Source organism: Anabrus simplex, chromosome 2 (genome assembly GCF_040414725.1).
Source record: "Anabrus simplex isolate iqAnaSimp1 chromosome 2, ASM4041472v1, whole genome shotgun sequence".
Classification (NCBI taxonomy): Eukaryota; Metazoa; Arthropoda; class Insecta; order Orthoptera; family Tettigoniidae; genus Anabrus; species Anabrus simplex.
Window position 1 is genome coordinate 1,026,573,827 of NC_090266.1, and position 23,459 is coordinate 1,026,597,285.

A 23,459-nucleotide genomic window follows, 5' to 3' on the forward strand; every position below is an offset into this window, starting at 1 on the left:
CAGGGGGAGCGAGCGAGACAGGCGTGAGGAAAGAGAGTTAGCGCTATTGCTCCAAATCGAGGAGTGGGGGGTCTGCACTCTGGTCAACCAAGCCAAGTTGTCTTTTGCACCGTGCACAGTGCATGCACCCTGAGAGGCCCTGCACTAGCTGATGTACCCGTGCTTCGCTACGGGATTCTCAGAAAGACTGACTTTGTGGTTTTCCTAACTGAAATCAACATAAGTAAATACAAAAACGTAAGTATGAATGTAGCGATTAAAAGCAATGCTATCATATAAAATACTCGATCAAATGGAAAGCCGCACGTTATATCACTTTTAACGAACAGTGCTGCGGTTAGATTGTGGTGCCAGTCTAATAGTCCAAAGTTCCAGAGCTGGGATGACCAGGCCGCAGATTGCCATGAACACTCATCTGCCATTATTCCGCTAAATATGCATACTGTTCATTCCAATCAGTGCCTCAGAGTAGGGATTGAATAGCCCGAATGCTGATGATGATCCAGTGTGTTACGTACCAGTAGTATCAGAAAATTTATAAACCAGGGGAATGGCATGCCAAAGAAGAAATTTATTATTTTTTTTTTTTGCTAGGGGCTTTACGTCGCACCGACACAGATAGATCTTATGGCGACGATGGGATAGGAAAGGCCTAGGAGTTGGAAGGAAGCGGCCGTGGCCTTAATTAAGGTACAGCCCCAGCATTTGCCTGGTGTGAAAATGGGAAACCACGGAAAACCATCTTCAGGGCTGCCGATAGTGGGATTCGAACCTACTATCTCCCGGATGCAAGCTCACAGCCGCGCGCCTCTACGCGCACGGCCAACTCGTCCGGTCCAAAGAAGAAAGTTGTCTAACTCCCCAGCTACTTCCCATCAATATTCAGGCAGGCTGTTACACTCTGTACGACTGGGCGAGTTGACCGTGTGGTTAGCGGTGTGCAGCTGTGAGATTGCATCCGAGAGATAGTGGATTCGAACCCCATTGTCGGCAGCGCTGAAGATGGTATTCCGTGGTTTCCCACTTTCACACCAATCAAATGCTGGGCCTGTACCTTAATTAAGGCCTAAGGCACTCCTACCCCTTTCCTATCCCATCGTTGCCATAAAACCTATCTATGTCGGTGCGACGTAAATCAAATAAAAAATACTCTGTACGCAGCAGTAGTCCTATCTACCGGAGATGAGGGGCAACAGAAGACACAAAGCACATCACGACAAACAATGGTCAATGTAATGTTATTTTTGATCAATGTTAGGAGCTTTCTATATTGTAGGCCTTCACATTTAGTTTTCTTTCGACTCTGTGATTTGTAAAATATTTTATACCATAAACTGTAGTTTCTTATTCTCCGACTTATGTAGTGATTTTCATTAAATAATGTTTACCCATTTTCTCGTTACTCGGCGCTGATATGGACTTAGTAACAAAAATTTAAATTCATGAATATGTTTGTGATCATAGCCAGTACGGTAACAATGTATAAGACATGAATAATAGGAAATTTAATACTATGTAACCTTAGTTATGTAGCATTCATCGATTACACCTCTAATAAGAAATATATGAGAATCACATTTTAGACCTTCCCCTAAACTACCATTTCACTCAGCGTGAATAATTTACAGCCTAGACTATAGCGACTTATTTCCTACGTACCGATTTTCATCAAGATAGGACTACCAATAACAACAATATTTGAGAATTATAATTTAGGCCTTCCCCTAAACTACCATTTTCTCAGCGTGAATACAATTATTGATAGCCTAGATTGTAGCAACTTATTCTCCAACTTTGCATACCCATTTTCTTTAAAATACGACCACTAATAACATAAATAGTTGAGAATTCAATTTTAGGCCTTCCCCTAAACTACCATTCCACTCAGCGTGAGTAAAATTATTTATAGCCTAGATTGTAGAGGCTCATTCCCCGACTTCACATACCGATTTTCATTAGACCACTAATAACAAATAGTTGAGACTTCAATTTTAGGCCTTCTCCTAAACTACCATTTCACTCAGCGTGAGTAAAATTATTTATAGCCTAGATTGTAGAGGCTCATCCCCCGACTTCACATACCGATTTTCATTAAATTCTCTTCAGCCATTTTCTCGTGATGCGTGTACATACATACATACAGACAGACAGACAGACAGAAATTACGGAAAAGTAAAAAGTGTATTTTCTTGTTACTATGGACATGACTGATACAGAAATACCATTATTTTCAAATTCTGAGCAATGTACAGACAAAACTCTTATTTTATATATATATAGATATAAGTATGTTGATATAATAAACATGAATAAATATTTTTTTTCTACTGAAGATGAGCATGAAATGTTTCGTCTCTTGAAAAATTTGCTAAAATGGATAAGGCGGATTTTGGAACTGTGTGCCTCCATAATATTCTGTTGTTTGATACGAGATAATGTATTTCTCATACCAGATAAAACACAGTTCACAGCATCATAAATGGATAACAATATTCTTTATAAATAGTAAGCAACACAAATGTTCATTATAAATAACTTTATTTAATCAACTTTTCTCCTCGAGAATTAGGAGGTACAAAATGAATGACTATATATACAGTACAGTAAGTGTAAGAGGGATAAAGGAGAATTGATGTCCATATAAATAAAGAAATGCATGTACAATTTATTTTTACAATCTCAGTCAAATTTTTCTAGAGGAGGACTGTAAAACTGAAGACAAATTCAAATACAAACTTGCTTACTGGCATTGCTTGAGAATGTATACTGGTCCTATGCTCACTCAGAAGTTAAAAATCTAGCCATCGCTGGCATATAAACAATTTATCAATATATTATTGATACAATGAAATTATTATTTTCTGCACACATTTGATTTATAATTTATACATCAAAATTCGAGATTTACAACACAACTACCTAATCTGAATACAGTAATTAACTCAAATATCCATTACAAGGCAGCAAACTTAAAATAATTTACTTCAGAAACATGCACTTTGTGATGGCAGGACTGGGCAGCAGCTTTTAACCATAAGGTAGAATTAGTTTGGATTTTTCAGCGAACGGCTTTCAAAATGCTTCAGTATTTTACTTTATAAATAACATCATGATTTTAAGATTTGACAGAGTAACCGTGAGAGGAAATGAGCAATTCACCACTTCAACTGAATCCAGCAGTAGAAATGTGTTAGGAAAGACTACATTTTTGTGAATTCTACAAACAATTAAATTGTTTCAGGTTTGCAAAGCATTAATGGGCATAGCAGTGGATTTAAAAACGCTATCCCCAAAAATTTTCTCCTATCTTCTTTCCTGGCCTTTATCTCAGTTATCAGAGGCCAGCACAAATATAGATTAAACCCAGTTTTATGACCAGATGTCCTTTCTGAAACCAACTCTATGACGGGAGACATTTTTGAGTGATTCTAAAGCAGTTGGTAAAGTTTTATATGTAAATGTGTTTCCAGCCCCCGAGCTAGAGAAACCAAATGTGGCTAAAACTCCAAACCCGGACTGGAACTGAATCCAGGATCATATGAACCATAGGTAATTACGCCACCATTCACGCCAAGGAGCTGGACTGATTTCAATTTTTTTCCATAATTCAGAAATATTCAGTCAAAAAAGGAATAGCAGTATTTAAAATTGCAGACCAAGATTTCATTAGATCACATTACAGGGCTATAAGCAAAGATATGGAAAGTAATGCAACAGAAAGAATTAGGAAAACAAATGATAAAAATTGTGCAAGCAATGTACAAAAATTGTTTTAGTAGTGCCTGAACACCAATGGGGAGGACACAGTGATTTTGGAATGGACAATAAAATCCAGGCCAATAAAATTCATTTTCTTTCTTTTTTGCTATTTGCTTTACGTCGCACGAACGGACTTATGGCGACGATGGGACTGGAAAGGCCTAGGAATAGGAAGGAAGCAGTAAGGTACAGCCCCAGCATTTACGAGGTGTGAAAATGGGAAACCATGGAAAACCATCTTCAGGGCTGCTGACAGTGGGATTCAAACTCACTATCTCCCGGATGCAAGCTCACAGCTGCGCGCCCCTAACCGCACGGCCAACTCGCCTGGTAAAAATAAATTTTTAAAAAGTATGATAGGAAAGACATGAAAGGACAGAGGACGAAAAGAGGATGTCATGAAGGAAATAGGAGTGGAAAAGCTTTATAACAGAATAGATAGAAATAAACTTAGATGGTCTGGACATGTTAAGAGGATGGAAGGATACTGAAGCAAATTATGAAGACCCCGATAGAAGGAAGGAGGACAAGAGAGAGACCCCGATTACAGTTGTTGAATATGATCACGAATAGTGTAATTAAAAGAAAGCTGGATTGGAACACGGTTATATTACTGATTTTATGTCCCACTAACTACTTTTTTAGTTTTTGGAGTTAGAACACAGATAAAGGAAGATGGGAAGGTGCCATAAACATTCCGACCTGGCAGGAGCTGGACAAGGGAAATGGATGAGAGGACTTCAATAAAAGGCATATTTTTGATTCCCAAGAAAGTATTTAAAAACATCAAATTTTAAAAAAAATGTGGGAAGTCACCTAGTTGCTTCCCCACCCTCCACCTGTCAAACTTGACCGAAAAGGACAAGGTGTCATATTAAATTTTTTCTTTCTTCCATTCATGCTGGTGTTGACGGTTTGAGAGATACTCTTCTTTTCCTTTTAAGGAACAGCCTTTTCAAAATTACCTTTATGCTTATGATGAAATTTTAAAATAATTTAAGAAACAGTACTACTTACGAATCTCCCTTAATTATCCCCACTGCCTTTGCTCATTTCTCTCTCCTTTTTTTTCCTAAGAACATCACTGTTTATTAAAACTTTTAAGTTCTATTTTTGAGTGTCCCTTTCCTAGGACCACTACATTTATTTACCGGATCGCCACATTTTTGAATGTTAAAAAAAAATGCTAAACAAAACACTGAAGAACATGCTAACTCCCCAAAGAGCAGTTCTTATTTCACTGGTGACTATCGATGCAGATAGGAGTGTTCCCTCTTTCCAAAGTATGCCAAAAGTTAATTTTGAGGGACATTTAAGCAACTGTATTACCAGATATCTGACTTTAAATAAGAGCGACTATATGAAGCAACAACACAATGGATTTGCCCAGCCCAACAAGGCAATAATTTTAACTCAGGAACCACTTTATAAATTGTGAAATTATGAGCCTACACAAGAACAAAGAACACATCATTCCTAACAGAAGAGCATAGGCAGTAAACTAGGAATGAAAGGGAAAACAAGGGCCCATAAAGGCAAGTGGAACAAGGAATGATTAAAAAGCTACTCTTTTGTATTTACAAAGTAATAATGTACAATTAGTATGTCAAATTATTATCGGTGGTGAGAAACTCAATGATGAATGGAAAGAATTTAGTTTCATATTTCCCCACACATGAAGTATACATTCCTTGATGACAGCCAAAAGTATGTTATTCATTACTATAAATAATTATTATACAGGAAGATAAATTTATAAATAAAATTTAAAAAAAAAATCTGTATCACAACCATGACTAGAAAACAGAAAATTAAGAAGTGAAAATTAATTTCCATTTCTAGCACCATTCTGTCTCCTACATTATACTGACACGGGCTTTCTTTTCTCAGCTTTGCTACATTAATTCTGACTCAATTTCACAAAATTCTTTTGCAATTTATCTAAACACTACACTTCATTCCTAGCACATATATCTAAAATCATTCAAAGTTAGGAAAAAGGATGAATTCAGCATGAGATTTCCTGAAAAAAAAAAGTATAGCCCTTCAAACTTGAATTTTAAAACAGCTTAACCTTATCAAAGGATGGAAGTAATACACTAATAAAAGTCACCAGTAAACAACAGGTCGGTATGGAGTTGAAAATTGGTAATAATATCACCAATGTCATCACTCCAACAAATTTACAGAACTCTACAGCACTATTCGACAGTGAAAAAAGGAACTGGACTATCTATATTTATGAATGAAAACCTTACATATCGTGCTTCATTAATGAATCTTAAACATTAGTTAAAAATTGCACATTTATCTATGAAGTACATTTCTAATACTTTGGAACAGTGACACAGTACTTAAAAATATATCCCCTCTCTTGGTCTGATTAAGTAACAGCCCTAGGAATAAGGGTCCAAGGCACTCTTGGATAAATACACCAGTTCCCTAGGAATGAAGACAACTGAAATGATGTAGTTAAAATACATACTCCAGCAACAGTTCAACTAGGAAGACATTCTTCTAACAATTTATTATATAATAATGAAGTAATCAAGAAATAGGGCAAGTTGGGATTACTGGGCAATACAGAAAGGCACATTCATCTATTTATACCCAGAGTAATTTTGCAGCTCTTTACTATGGAATATTATACAATAGGTCTACTTTTAAAGTCATGTCTGGCAGGTGAATGGACTAGAATAGTTTATAATATCAATAAAAGAAGTGCTGGAATTGTGTCCAGGCAGTAATGTAAGATGACCCAAAATATGAGAGGGACAAAATAATATTTAGGATCAAGTTTGAAGCAAAAGCATTAGAGACCAAGCAGACCAAGATTTTTCTAAATGTCTGAGGCTACTGTCAAAAACATTTTTTTGAGTAAATTAATTTTATGAAAACATTAAACTAAAAGGCTAAGTAGTGCATACCTTCTAAAAATGCAGCTACACTACCCATTCCATACTGAAAGTTTTGCTTTGCCAAATATGTTGCTGTGATAAAAAAGAAAAGGAATTATTTCTCTTCTCTGATTGAAATAAAAAATATTGAAAGGGCTTGTTAACGCCTCAAACTGTCATTAATGTCAGGCAGCAGAAAAAACAGTGAAGTCAATGTTGATTTAAAGATGGCAATATACGAGTATGTACAAGTTTAAAAATTAAGTGAATGACGTTGATAGATTTGGATTTAAAACTGTGACAATTGTTTGTTACTCCATCTAAAAATATTTTTCTTACGACCATTGGACTGATGACTAGAAAACTCTTTTTCAATTACCAAATTGCTACTGACAGTAGAACCTCAATACAATGCTATGCTGAATTTTATTAGTCCCAGTGTATATTCTGTATTTTATATATGCTTTATCCCTCATTCATGATAACAGCCAAGTTTTGAAGGAGCACTGATGGAATGATAAAATATTGGTGATATATTTTAATGATTAACATCTATGTTTCACTTTCATTGTTGATCTCCATCTCTAAAAATTGGCTTGTCAACCCTGATTCATTTGCTGACTGACCCTGGCATTTTGAGAAAGTGAGACTTAGTAGCTTCTAAGGTCACACAACTCATTTAAGAATTCCTGGTACCTGCCACTCTCTGCTTTCCTTACACCAAAATACAATGCGATGAATAGGGTAGATATTACCACAGAAATGAATTAGTTTGGAAACTTAATTAACCATATTTTAAAATTTCATCACAGAACTGAGACAAAATGAAGTGGCTACAAAGAATGGATTTGTGCAGCCAATACTTGCAACATTCATTATGAGTCACATGCAAATAGCAGACAGCATCACAAAAGAGCAAATGAATCCTAAGCAGAAGCATGTAAAAACAGAAAGAGCAGAAGATGCTTAATTTACTACTTTAAATCAGTTAAATGAAAAAAAAAGGCAATTAAATTTCATATAATAGGACCTACACTATCAATCATGAATACATTTTAACTGAGGAATTTGTATTTAAGTGATGAAATGAAGAGAAAATGTTTCATAATCATTTCTGGTACATTTGCCTCCAAATCATTAATTTGGGTGAATATTCAAACCCCTCCCCCATACAACAACTCTAATATAATATTTCTATACCTCAGAACCTAGCTGTATCAAGGTTCAAAACATACATATGACTGGACAATAACATACAGTTTTATATTTCTACTGTGTTCTGTAACAAAATCTCAATGTTCTATTTCTTGTAAATAGTGGGGTAGTTAAACAATACTGCAGAATAATTGCAAGTCCGACTTGTCCCTGATTTTTTTAACCACCCAATGTTCACATAAAATCTGTAAGAGAGAGATGTGTCCTTCCCACGTTAAAAACATTCTTCCTATTTCCTAATTCATCAAAAGCATTACCTCGCACTAAAAGCTTTTTCTTCTCAGAATGGACAATGTTTGTCTATGTGTAATTGCCAATGTAGGTCGCTCTTCTTCATTAGTGCCTTCCTTTCTAAGCATGATTAGAATTTCTCAATAATGAAACAACACAAGTAAATTTAGTCAAAAATTCATTCACAATTATTTTACAATTTTGTACTGTAAATTTCAAGTCAAATGAGGTTTTCATTTCAACAATGCATTATTAATTAAATATCACAAAGTTAATGAATGAATAAATGTTTTAACATTTGGAAACTGTGATTAGGGAAAATTTAACTTGATATCTTATAAATTTTTTGTGATTTGTAATCATTTTCGTTGTCAATTTCAGTTTTGCTGAAAATGATTAAAACATTTGGAAAAAGAAACAACTGCAACATTTCATTTATTTTACCTATAACACACATATCTCAACTCTATTTGATATTTTAGAAACAATTCAAGTATATCGCAATAAGAAATTAAACCAAAAATTTCACACAGAATGCAAAAGTGTACAATGAATCCTGTTGCCCGGACAATGGTTTTGCTATGAGATTTGCACTGATATTTGTACAAACTGTTACAACCCCTACAATTTATGTAAATCTCCGAAAACAATAGAGCAGGCTAGAGGATACGAGATACCCATTTGCATTCTAACAAATTACTGCATAAAATTCCTAGCCCTACTGGTTACAATCCCAAAGTTTTTTAAAAAATACAATGAAGTTATCCAATTTAAAAATCTAGAAAGTATGTATAGCTTGGATCTGCTGGTCTATGCCTACATATCCTACTTGTACTCTACTACCTACCAATGAAATAACTGGTAAAACTACTTGAAATTATGAATTCCAACTTCTTATTTCAACATTATATTTATATATAGGTGGTCGCATATTCAAAACACTGAATTCAGTATTCCAATACTGTATAAATCAATTTCTACACAAAATATTTGAGAAATATAATCTTAAATACTTGAAAAATATAGATCAGTAGATAATACATGTGTAAAACAGCAGAAAATACACTGTTCAAAGGATTAAAAACATACCTATCAAAAGATGAACTGAAGTAAGCTGCTTGTATTATGCCTTTATTTTGATGATTTTAAAATTGACTGAGAATTTTCTGAGCCATAAAAGCAGAAAATTCACAACCAAATAGAATTTCCACAATTTTTTTTCCAAGTGTACAATTCAGACTGCTATATGGAGACAAAACACAATGAGAAAAAGTTGAAGGTAATTTCCTACTCCAAACATAAGTTACTGACTTGATGAGTGACATCCATTACACAGCCAAGAATGTTGTTCCTGTTCAATCTCATTCGTAACACCTAACTTCTAATGAAGTTTATCTAAAGAAGCCTCCAACTACAATTTCATATCTCTTAGTATCTTACAAATTGAAAAAGCTACTCACTGCACTTATTAAGAATATGACATCTCATCTTCAGTATATCATTCAAAAATAGTTAGACTATCTCCAACATGGATGAGATACACATCCTGCCTGGACTCAAGTCCTGCTTATGTATTTATGCAGCAGAGTGCATAAACCAATCTTAATCAAAATTTAACATTCAAAAGATACAAATATAGAACAATCATAGAGCAAATTATACTTTTGTACTTATGTAGCACTTGCAACAGCAGTGCCACTGTCCAATCAGCTATCTCCAAACCTCAAAAAATGTGATAAAGGGAGTCTACAATATTAACAACATACTACATTTAAATATCAAACATAGAGCCATAGACATAAAAATCTGTGAAACCAATGGCACATTCTATAAATTATAAGCGGTTGATGATGGTTATCGATATAACTGTCAAAGACATTAAGTTCAAATACCTAACAAACTGTTGTAAAAAAAATCAAGTCCTGGGAGTGAGACGGGTTTAAAAAAAAAGCTAGTATAACATTTAAAGGTGTCACTGAATAAAAATACCAAATTCTCTCCAGTAATTCTCACACTTTTGGTTATGAAAAATATATGTAAAATTTCAAGTGTACTTTCACTGCACAGTCCGAACACTGAGTATAAATACTCATGCCTTTCTTCTCTGCTTTCAATCAGCCTTGACAAAGCCTACTGGAATGATGGCAAAATGTCGGCCACTCAACAACAGAAGCTGTGGCACGACAGCCCTAAGCACCGCAAACTATGGCTGCCAAAATCTGAGAAGCAAAATACTTAGGATTTGTCAAAAATTTAACATAATGGTATTTACATGCCACAATTTTATTTCCCTGAATCTTTTCTGTTTTCTCTTATTCACACAACAGGTTAGACGACAAATTCATCAGCAGAAAATTACAGTTATTTTTCCAATAAAATAATTGAAAAATATAATCTAAAAGGTTTAGAATACTTGAAAGAAATAGATCAGTAGATAACAGACATGTAAAACAGCAGAAAATTCACTGTTCAAAGGATTAAAAACATATCAAAATATGAACTTAAATAAGCTGCCTGTATTTTGCCTTCATTTTTATGATTTTAAAATTGACTACGAATTTTCTGAGCCATAAAAGCAGAAAATTCACAACCAAATATATTTTCCACAATTTTTGTTTCTAAGTGTACAATTCAGGACTGCTGTATGGAGACAAAAGCAATGCAAAAAAGTTGAAGGTTTTTTCTTTCTCCAAACATAGCTGTATAGTTACAATACTTGAAAAATATAGATCAGTAGATAACAGATTTGTGAAACAGTAGAAAATTCACTGTTCAAAGGATTAAAAACATACTTATCAAAAGATAAGAAAAGAACTTAAACTGCTTGTATTGTGACTTCATTTAGATGATTTTAAAATTGACTAAGAATTTTCTGAGCCATAAAAGCAGAAAATTCACGGCCAAATAGATTTTCCACAAATTATTTTCTAAGTGTACAATTTAGGACTGCTATATAGAGACAAACACAATGCACAAGCTTTTAGGATTTTTCCTACTCCGAACATACCGTAGTTGAATAGTTGGATAGTTATATCTATTTTTTTTCTAAGTGTATAAATAAGGACTGCAATATGCAGACAAACACAATGCAAAAAAGCTGAAGGTTTTTCCCTTCTCCAAACATAGTTGTATAGTTACAATACTTGAAAAACATAGATCAGTAGATAACAGACGTATGAAACAGTAGAAAATTCACTGTTCAAAGGATTAAAACATACTTATCAAAAGATAAGAAAAGAACTTAAATAACCTGCTTGTATTTTGCCTACAGTTAGATGATTTTTAAAAACTGACTAAGAATTTTCTGAGTCATTAAAGCAGAAAATTCACGGCCAAATAGATTTTCCACAATTCAGGACTGCTATATGGATACAAACACAATGCACAAAATTTTAGGATTTTTCCTACTCCAAACATAGTTGAATAGTTCACAGTTACATCTATTTTTTTTAAGTGTATAAATAAAGACTGCAATATGAAGACAAACACAATGCAAAAAAGTTGAAGGTGTTTTCCTACTCCAAACATAGTTGTATAGTTACAATACTTGAAAAACATAGATCAGTAGATAATACATGTGTGGAGTATCAGTACATGCACATGTGTACATGTATACAGTACCATCACCACCAGATGATGTCCATCTTCACTATCTTTAAGGGGAAGGGAAGATGAGGGTCAACAAAGGAACTTAGCAGTGAAAGGACTTCCGAACCTTCCAAAATTCTATCTATTTGTACACCGTATCTCCTCAGCAGAGATAGATCTGGACAGAATTATGGACCCATCTTTTTACAAAATTAAATCAGTTAAATAAAAAGACTGGAGAAAAATAGCTCTTGGACAGCTGGTACTATTGTGCACCTACTATTGCTACTTGAAAGGGATCATGAACTTCATCACTGAATTATCACATTATTTAGATGAGCCATCAATGTTTCAATTTCAGATTCAACCTGAGACTTCCTGGAAATTTTATCCAGCTGATCTTGCTCTGGATTTTTTAGGATCCCAGAATTGATTCTTTCTTGAATACTTTCAATTTCCTTCAACCTCTTCCGCAGATTTTTAATTCTCTTTTCAGGGTTAGTAACTGGAGGTTCAACTTGTTCTGTCGTTGTGGAAATAGTTGAGGTGGAAGAAGAACAAGCCTGGGACGAATTTACCTTTTGTTCACTTGTATTTTCAACATTTTTAATTTGCTGTTTCTTCTTCTTCTTCTTATTTGTTTTACCTGTCAACAGAAACAAAAATCTCATCACAGAACAATAACCAAAAGGGGCAGGATCTGCTTACCATATTGCTACTCCCTTAAAAGAGAAATACTACAAAAGAAAGGTCTTATTGATGACCTTGTATTAAGGGCAGGTGATTTGTAAGACCTGAGCACCACCAGACAATGTCCATCTTCACTAACTTTAAGGGCAAGGAGAAGGGAAGATGAGGGTAAACAAAGGAACTTAGCAGTGAAAGTACTTCCAAACCTTCCAAAATCCTATCTGCACGGAACTCTCAGTTTTGAAAGAGGACATCGCCGATACCGAGAAACTGCTAGAAATTCAAAAGGCTCAGAGCGACAAAGCGGAACAGAACGGCAGGCATAATTGTCATCTTCTGTGTGGAGTGAGCGAGATGCCTAACAAGGACATTTACGGGTAGGTCATAGAAACTTTCTGTGAAAACTTGAAAGTTGAACTGGCCATGCCCACGTAGTGACTTCAGGTAACAGGCCTATCATAGTGAAATTCCTCCGCTACCATTGTGGGATCAAGTTTGGCACCCTAACCATTAGCTAAAGCCACCAAACTACTTATAACTGAATCCCTCACTAGGCTGGGAAAGGACACATTGAACAAAGCACGAGAGACATTTGGAGTGCACAATATGTACAGCCAGAACGGAAAGATAATAATACACATATCTGATGGCAAGAAGTTCCATGTGAACAAACTCATGGAACAGCATTCATTTATCGGGCAGTATGATGAAGGCAACATGGGAACTATGCACAATCAATGTAGTTATATGTTTTTTAATTTAGTATATATTTGTGTGTGCTTTTGTGTGAATCAACTGGACATTGTACGTACAAGGAAGTTAAGGTAAGCCGCATGTTTTACATTCCTTTAGCATGCCCCAGCTAAGAAGTACTATTGAAAGTCTCCCTCCTTGCTCCCTCCCTCACCCTTCATCTGCAAGGCAGACAATCCCCCCCTCCCCCCCACACTCATCCTTCGCAGCCCTCTCACTGGAACATACGTCTGGAAGGACACGGCTCGCCTCCACCCGTTTCTCAGCCCTTTCTCCCACCCATTCTATTCAGACTATTTTAGAGAAGGAACTCGAGCAATATACTCGTGCTCTGTTGTGTACGCATGTCAACAGCCAGTCCATCGCTTCTCATCTCGATTAACTGAAGGCGATACTTGAAGACAGTCCAATTCATATTGCCACTGTAAGCGAGAGTTGGCTCCGTAATTTGATTCCCTCAAGTATGGTTGATATCACGGGTTATGATATTCACAGACATGATAGGACAAACAGACGAGGTGGGGGGTTGTCTTATATTGTAAATCTATGCTGAAGAGTAGTTGTACACACGTCTACAGCTGCTGCAAAAACTGCTCCTGAATATGGTTTGTACAGGTGATTGTCAATACTGTAAAAATACTGGCAGATGTAATATACAGGACTCCTGACACAGTGTGGGACTTCTGTGACTTAGAAGACAGCTTACTGAGACTGCTACCCACATACGAGCACATTATTCTTTTTGGAGACTTTAACACAAATTTATTAACCCACAGCAATGATGCCTTACAACTACAAAATATTTTTAAATCCTATGACATCATTATACTGCCCCTCAAACCCACCCATCACATCCATACTTCCGCCACTTCTACTGATACATTCATAGAAATAGTAATAACAAATAACCCCCATAAAATCCTTCACCACAGTCAAGTATTTGTTACTGACATATCTAAACATGACCTCATATACTTAATGAGATAGATCCACATGTAAAGTGCCATAAAGAATCTGGAAATGAGGGCTCACTCAATTACTTAGACCTTACTATTATTTACAACAGCAAGAGAAATAAATTATAATTTAAAATATTTAGAAAACCAACGCAAATTGGTAACACCATTAAACAAAGCTCAACACATCCAGGAGCCCATGAGAAAGCGGCGTATAATAGCATGTTACACAGAGCTTTCAAGATCCCTCTCTCTCGCAAAAATTTCAAAGACAAAATTAGGACCATAAACACCATAGCTCACGGTAACGGTTATAAGAAACAGTTTACAGACAAATTATATTATAATATTAAAAAATAAACCAACACCAGTTTAATCAAGGATTCGGCCTCAGACAAGAATTATGCCATTTTCACTTTCAATAGTAATAATATTTATCAAATTACTAACACTTTCAAAAGACAAGGCATAAGAATAATTTATAGAATTTAAAAAAGTTCAAGTGTACTATTGAATTCTTATGTCGTTAATAATAATACCAACAAATACCTGAGGTCAGGGGTATATAAAATCAGTTTTCAATCCTGCAAGGAATTCTATGTTGGCCTAACTGGGAGAAACATTGAAATAAGATATCAAGAACACTTAAATGCTAATAGATATAACCGTTTCCCAGCCATAAGTATGCATACGAAGGAATCCAACCATGATATATATTTTTTTTGCTAGTTGCTTTATGTCGCACCGACACAGACATGTCTTACGGCGACAATGGGATAGGAAAGGCCTAGGAATGGGAAAGAAGCGGCCGTAACCCTAATTAAGGTACAGACCCAGCATTTGCCTGGTGTGAAAATGGGAAAACCATCTTCAGGGCTGTCAACAGTGGGGTTTGAACTCACTATCTCCCGGATACGAGCTCACAGCTGCGCGCTCCTAACCACATGGCCAACTCGCCCGGTCCAATCACGATTACACGTCAATCGAACAAGATTAAAAGGTTATTAGTTTGGCACAAAAAGGCCCCTTACTGTATATCTTGGAGAACATACAGTACATATCCACACTGATCACTCTATTAACCCTGAATACATTTTAAATTAAATTAATGAAAAATGGAATTCTTTATTTGAAACTTTTATTCCACTTCTTTGTAGATTTGCGCCCAATAATGAAAGGTCCCACCCTCAACCAATGATCATCTGCTCCGCCTACAGTTCCTTTACCAATAGTGTCAAGTTCAGTCTCCTCCCCTCCTGCCATTCCTCGTCAAGACCATAAGCTTACAGCATATGATAAACTGGGTTAGTGTGCACAAAACCACGCACATAAACACATCGTTCAACTGGGCAAAGAAGGTTTGTCACAACTTCATTACTCACTAACACTTTTTGTGTTTCTTTAGCATTCAATTTACTTTAACTTTCCAATTACAGGCAATCATACCACCGAGAAGATATGCAATTATAGTAATCCTTATTGGCAGCAAACTAAATCACAAAATATCTATTAATAATCAGATACTGCCTAGCCCAATTAGCAGACTTTTAACTAATGAAACATCAAGATGATATTACAAGTGGATAACAGTGCACAATTAAGATTCTAACAAGACCTTATAAGAGCATGAACCTTTTCTTAATAAGAACGTTTTAACATTCACAACATAATTCTTGCTTCAATTTTAAATGTTTTTAACTACAATATGTATGTATGTCAATTTTTAGTAATCTACTGAAGAGGATCCAATTAGGATCGAAACATGTACGAATATACATGTGACAAATGTGAAATGTAAGTTTTTAAAATTCACATTAACCATAATGCATTTTAAGGAGGATACTGTTCAATAATAAATCATTGTTAAAGTGATTTAAAGATTATTACCTCATATACTCAGCACTCTCTCTTTGCTTGTCCAAATACAGACTAAGATATGTAACATTTAGAGACTTTAAAAGCATGAATTTAACACAACTGAGACAAAGTGGACAAGACTGCCCCTAGTATGACATAATGATAAAGAGCAACATTGACGAGAAAGTGAAAATATTTAATTCCCATATACATGAATTGCACAGCAAACACGCCCCCTAGCATAGTGTGAGAGTGACACGTCTGCCCTGTCCTTAGCTGACTAATGATGTTAAGACTTAGAAAGAACGAGATACACTACACCGACGCTATAAGCGGACTCAACTAGATGATGCACATAAGCAATACCGTGTTCTTCAAAACTGAATTTAGTAATTCGTAATAAGAAATATAATTATTTGCGGCATTCAAACAAAAATATTACACCAGTTCCTCATGGCGACAACTTCGGTCACTGGGTACTGGCAAACCACTTTGTGAAGCACACTGATCCGGAGGTGTCCCGTACGAATTAAATGCATATTTCGCTACAAAAGTCTCACTTCTGAAACACTAACAGTATAAAACAACATTGACAATATATTAAAACAACAATCACCGGTCCATCCTTTATCTGAATTTGATACTCTTACAGAGCATAAAGTAAGAAGGGAAGTTGTCAATTAAATCTCATGGAACAGGAGCTGATGAAATTCCTATTTCATTTGTGACTTACATAATCGACATAATATTGTCCATTATTACACATTTAATTAATACATGTTTTATTTCAGGTAATATCCTAGTTAAATGGAAAGATCCACTCATTGTTCCAGACCCAAAAAGCTCTCTAGCAAGCAATACATGTGACTACCAGCCTGTCTGCATTCTCACAGCCCTTTCTAAGGTTCTGGAGAAGATATTGCATAAACAAATTGTTAAATACTTGGACACACATTTTTTAATTGATCCCTTACAGTCTGATTTTGAGAAAGGACACAGCACTGCAACACTAATCTAGATTACGGAAGACAAGACAGCCAATGGATGATCGAAAACTGACTATACTTACCCTTCTAGACTTTAGCAGTGCGTTTGATACTGTAAATACAGACGTACTGTTAGCTAAGTTACAAAAACTTTGCACGTCTCATTCAGCTATTCAGCACTTGGGCTCATACCCCAAAAGTATAGGACAGCAAGTTGTATCAAACGCGACGCCTACAGAATGGAGGACTAAGCTATCTGACGTTCCTGAAGGGTCTATTCTAGGACCTCTTTTTCTCTTAATCTACACTCATGTTCATAAAAACCTGAACACCTTGGAAGACTAGAGATAGGATGCTCATATTCACAGGACATGTGCATTAGAATGTTCTGAAGAAATGAATAGCATTTGAACCATGACGGCCCTCAAGTTCAAGGTCCACATCAATATCTCGGCGCACCACCACCGATTGATAAAATGTGCCCGTGACTCTCATTGTTGCTATAAACTGAAGGTAATGGATCTTGAGCAGACGTGCAGGATGTCTTAAATGCCAGCAACCCTCTTGTTTACATTCCTGATTTTGTCTATTCAAGTAGTTTGATTCATTCATAGTTCTAATGAATCTCATTTCTGTTGACTGAATTTTGCTGTAGTCATTGTTTAGTAGAGTACGTGCCTCTACACCACACATAAGAATTGATATGAAGTATGTGTGGTACAGGGTTGTTTTTGCTTTGTAAGGTATTTTGAAGTCCCAGAGTAGGTTTCTAACTTGATTGTAAAAGTTTGATACTTTCTGTGTCCTGCTGAGTATTTACTGTTTGACAGTGTTGTCTTTTGGAGATTGTGCTTTCAATGTACTTCAAGTGAGAGATTGATTATAATTTTGTTCCTTCCAAAAATTTGAGTTCGTTTCTTTCCTGCTCATGGTCATTTCTATGGTCTTTGTTTTACTTATCTTCATCTCAAAGTTATTGAATATATTATTCCACTCAGTCAGTTTTTTCTGTACTTCAGCTTCTGTTTCTTCCCTAACAGCACATCATCAGCAAATGCCAGGGCATAGGGTCTGCTGTCCATTTTCTTGATAGGCTTTATGATCTTATCCATTACTATTATGAGCAAGAGTAGTGATAGGCACTTCCTTGTTGGACATCTCTCTTTGTATCAAACCATTTTAATTGTCCATTACCTATCTGAACACAGCTGAAGCAATTTTGGTATAGCATCTTTACATCGTCAGTCAGGTACTTTGGCACTTGGATGTCTTCTAGGCATTCCGACATCTTGTTCCGATAGACAATGTCGTGGACCTTTTCAATGTTCAAAAATGTAATCACACCATTTTATCCATGTTCGCAGTACTTTTCTGCAAGCATTCTTAGGGCAAAAAGGAGATCCAGAGTACTTCAATTTTTCTTGAATCAGTGTTGTTCTTCCTCAAGCAAAGGTTCAATAATCTTCCTAAGTCTGATTTTGATGACATTTTCCAACAGCTTCAGGGTGTGTGACAACAACGTTATGCCTCTATAGCTTCCACATTTCCATCTTGTAATCTTATCTGGATGATCCTATCATTCACATAACTGACATCTGTCAGTACATCTATGTGAAGCAGGAGACTTAACTCCTTTTTTTTGGAATCACTCACGTTCCCACTCCAATGTACTGTATACCATTTCTCAGGGATTTCTTTCCACAGCCTTTCCACTTTGTCCCACTCAACCCCAATATCCGAAGCCTGCGCCTGTCCATAAGGTCTACGAGTTCTTCGCATTTGTTAGTGAGAGTGAGGATGTTGAGGGTTCCCATTCTGGGTTATTTCTTGGGTAATGTCTGTCTCTTCTTGCACCTTCCATGATCTTCGGGTTGTTGGCTGTCATAATTTCATGAGCTGCTTGAAGAGTTGTCACGCCTGGTAATTTTAACATATTAAAATCCGAGGCTTGTTTCAGTTTTGAAAGCAATATTAATTTACATAGGTGCAGTTGGCTCGCTAAGCCTAACACAGCAGAGGATTTTCTGTTAGGGTAATCTCCCTTAGCCTTTGCACTACCTGTTAAAAGGTATTAAAGGAATCTAGATATCCTGAAATGAACAATGTACACTACATATTAAATATCAAATTTAAATACAATAGGGCTGTTAGTGAGATCTAAAATCCTTCGATGCGTTGCACCATGTTAAAAACATGTTTCATTAATACTTCCTATTAAAACTTTGAGTAATTGTCATTAAATCGCTGAAAGGTTCTTTATTGGAAGTAGTAAAAAATGGCTGAGTCAAGGATGCCACACGAAAATATGTCTAAATAGCTGGCATGTTCTTAGGTTACAGCTAGTAAAGAAGTAACATTTGCAATTAAACAGTGTCCATGAAGTTAACCTCAATAAATGATAATTACAAGTTAATGAACTAAAGGGAGAGAGAGTGCTAATCAAGTAGCATAGGTTATACGAGGGTGAGTCAATAAATAAGTCGCAAACATGTGTGTGCCTTATACCATTTGAAATTACGCACGCAAGTTTTGCCAGCAGATGGCAGCATATGTATGCTTGTCGTACGACATCTCGCAGGCACTCGGTCAATCAGAGGCTGTTAGTGCACGATGGCACGTGTTGAATGACTGTACACGAGAAGAACAGCGTGCAGTTGTGCGTTTTTTGTGGGCCAAAGGACTGTCCACAGAAGAAGTGCATCGCAAAATGCATCCCGTCTATGGCAAAAACTGTTTTTCACGGAAAGCTGTGTTCAACTGGATCCAGAAGTTTAACCGTGGAAGGAAAAGCATCAGAGATGGGGAGCACTTGGAACATCCACTGTACAGTCCTGACTTAGCCCCCAGTGATTTAAATCTGTTTGGGCCCCTAAAAAATCATTTGGGTGGCTGTCATTTTGATACAGATGATGCCGTAATCTATGAGGTTACACGTTGGCTGCGACAGCAACCAAAGGACTTCTTTGCTGCTGGCTTTCAAGGACTTTTAAGGAGATGGGATAATCGCCTGAATGTACAGGGTGAATATGTGGAAAAGTGAAATAAATGTCAGAAAGTTACTTTGATTATTTTTGCCTCAATGCAGTTTTGCAACTTATTTATTGACTCACCCTCGTATGAGACTTACTTTTCATTGCAGCAACAGGTGCATGGCTTGTAGATAGAAAAGGAAAGCAGACTTTTGTACCTGCGTGGAAAAAGATATATTCTTTGTGGAAATCATCTGCAGATTTCTAAGAATTTTCTTCAACTCTATTCAAGTATATTCCTGTTACATCATGTGATGTTGAAAGAAGTTTTTCTTGCTACAAGACGATACTCAGCAACAACAGGAGAGGATTCTCATTCAACAACCTTAAGATGCATATATAAATTGCAACAATCCTGATAATGGAGACTAGATTAGGCATGAAAGCTTCATTCAAATAACACATATTTTGTGTATAACGTAAAACTGATTGAATATTGAACAGTGAAAGTAACTGTAGTGTTTATGTATTCCACAGAGTCCATCCTTGCTAAGGAGTGTGTAGTGTAACCTTAATGAATTTATAAACTATTCAGCATTATAACTGATTTTTGAGCTAAGAATTTCAAAGAATTTAAACTATTTTAATTCTACATTAATTGCAGCCTGTACCAATCGTAATAAAAGTGTTTCAGTATGTAATGTAGATGCTATTCCTTAAGTCATATTTTTAATTTTATAGGTCATGTTTTTATGTTTTATAGGTCATAAATGTATACGGCTGAAGAGAATTTAATGAAAATCGGTATGTAAAGTCTGGGTATGAACCACTACAATCTAGGCTATAAATAATTTTATTAACGCTGAGTGAAATGGTAGTTTAGGGGAAGGCCTAAAAATGTAATTCTCCCAGTCAAAAAATAATACATAACTAAAGTTATATAGAATTAAATTTCCGATCATTTACGTCATACATTTTTACCGTACCGGCTATGATAACACAGATATTCATGAATTAGTATTTTTGTTGCCAAGTCCATATCAACGCCGAGCCACAAGAAAATGGGTTGACAGAATTTAATAAAAATCGGTATAGGCCTATAGAGCTGGGGAATAAGACACTACAGTCTAGGCTATAAACAATTTTATTCACCCTGAATGAAATTGTAGCTTAGGGGAAGGCGCCTAAAATTTAATTTTTAAATACCAATGTTATTGGTCCTATCGAAAATTACTACATAACAAAAGTTACAGAGAATAACATTTCCGATCACTTGTGTTTTATTCAGTTTTGCAGCACCGACTATGATAAGAATGGTATTTCACAGTCGGAAGAAAAGTACATATGAAGTCCTACAATATCGAAAGCGCATAACATTGAGCAACAATAATATTCCATTGACCATTGTTTGTTGTGATGTTCTTTGTCTCTTACACTTCCACTCAATTCCGATAGATGGGAGTACTGACGTGTACCAAGTATAACAGCCTGACTGAATATTGGCAGGAAATGGCTGGGGAGTTAGAAAACTTTCTTCTTTAGCATGCCATTCCTGTGGTACATACATTTCCTGATACTGCTGGTACGTAACATACTGGTTCATCATAGTATTCCAGCTACTCGATCCCTACTCTGACGCACTGTTTTGAATGAGCAGTGTGCCCACTTAAGGCAGAGCCTTACTTACTGTAGTAGTAGTAGTAGTAGTAGTAGTAGTAGTAGTATATAATATAGTAGTATGACCTGGTTTAGAATTACAATTTAGGCCCATTCCAAATTATAACCCCACAATTCACTAAATAACTCAAACTTCAACACGGAAAAAAGCCATTTCTTAAGAAAAGCTTCTTCCTCTTCACTTTCATTCATTTTATTCCAAATTAGCAGTGCAGAGGGGTTTATGTTCTGGCTTGGAGGAAAAATTTGCCTCCAAGTCAGATAGATTTTTCCGCTGCCAGTGTATTGAATTGAGATTTTCCGACTCATCGGGTACTCCTAGGAAACAGATTAGTAAAAAGACATAGTTTTTGCTCTGGGACTCTCCACTATTCGACTTCCCCCGCCGAAAAAAGACGAAGAGTGTTCACGGATTATGGCTGCCTGCGGCTTGGTCATTCCAGGTCTGGAAATTTGGACTGTCAGATCGGCAGCGTTCGTTAAAAGTGAAAAAAATGTGTGGTTTTTCATTTGATTCACTATTTCATATGAAAGCATTGCTTTTAATCGCGCACTTACTACTGACCTATGTTCATTTCAGTTGGGAAAACCACTAAGACAGTCTTTCTGAGGATGTAAAAAAGGCAGGTGAAGTGTGTGTGTCCAACATTATAATGAAAACTCCCCAACCTGACTGTGATTGATGGTAGGCAAGCGGGCCTACCTTTACAATGAAAATGCCCTAATTCAGTTTTCATATGAGAATTCCCCGTTGCGTTTCCAGGGTAACGTTAAGAGCTATGTAATTTAATACAATTTTGCTCACAACGTGTACACTACCTACCCTAGAATTCTGTATAAAAGGCAGAATTCCGTAGCGAAGCACGGGTACATCAGCTAGTATTCCATATATTTTAGGTCATAGAAATCTGCCCCTAGTTACGACTGTCATGTCTATATTTCCTTGTGTGTAATGAATATGTCATGTACCATAAACTGGGGTGAACATGATCAAAAACTGAGATTTAAAAAAATAAATCTATTCACAGCAGTTAGATCAGAATGTAAATTTCAAATTTTTAATATTTAACTTTGCTCAGTGGTTCATGGTGTGGGTTACTGTAGTCACATCCTAGTTCATGAACCATGGGCAACGTCTGAGTGGCCGAGTAAGTGGTCCAGCGAGTCAGGATACCAATTGCTATAGAATAGGAGTGGGCATCTTGGACATATTCTAAGTCATGGTCCTCCCTGTGGTCAGGCGGCTTGGACAATATGTAAGTAGGGTAGTATCCTGCTTCACAGAATTTTCACCGAGCACGCTCAGAATGTTTTAAGCAATCCTCGGACCTATGGGACTAACGAAGTCCCACTCCTATCTGACAGGCGAGGGACTCCTTGGAAACAACTTGGTGAACAAAATGGGATTCGATGGGGAGCTATCAATATTAATGGGGCTTATGGAAGGAAGAAAGAAAGAAAGAAAGAAAGAAAGAAAGAAAGAAAGAAAGAAGAACTGGCTGAGTCAGCAAAGAGGATACATCTGGATGTGCTACAAGTTAATGATAATTGGGTAATGGGAAATTAATGAGGAAGAGGTAAGAGATTATAAACTGTACTTAATGAGATAAAAAGGGAAGGCTAGTAAGTGGGGTTGGGCTGTTCATCAGGAACACTATTGCACGTGACATAGTTTCTGTTAGGCATGTAAATGAGCGAATGATGTGGGTAGGATTGGCATTGAGTGACATCGCAGTCAGGATCAACAGCAAGGACAGGATAGTGCTAATGGGCGATTTCAATGCAAGAGTTGGAAATAGAACTGAAGGACATGAAAGGGTGATTGGTATATGTAGGGAAGATATGGAAGCTAATGGGAATGAGAAGAATTTGCTGGACTTT

At 36.2% G+C, this 23,459-nt stretch overlaps 1 protein-coding gene across 1 annotated transcript in view; it reads right to left on the reverse strand.

Annotated features, from left to right (window-relative positions):
• Positions 1 to 2,521: 2,521 nt before the first annotated feature.
• Positions 2,522 to 23,459, reverse strand: part of Pym (partner of Y14 and mago) — a 172,552-nt gene continuing 151,614 nt past the window's right edge. The window contains exon 4 of the mRNA XM_067141933.2: positions 2,522 to 12,336. Coding sequence (XP_066998034.2) covers positions 12,002 to 12,336 — 335 coding nt within the window. The 3' untranslated portion in view covers positions 2,522 to 12,001. The remainder of the gene's footprint in view (positions 12,337 to 23,459) is intronic.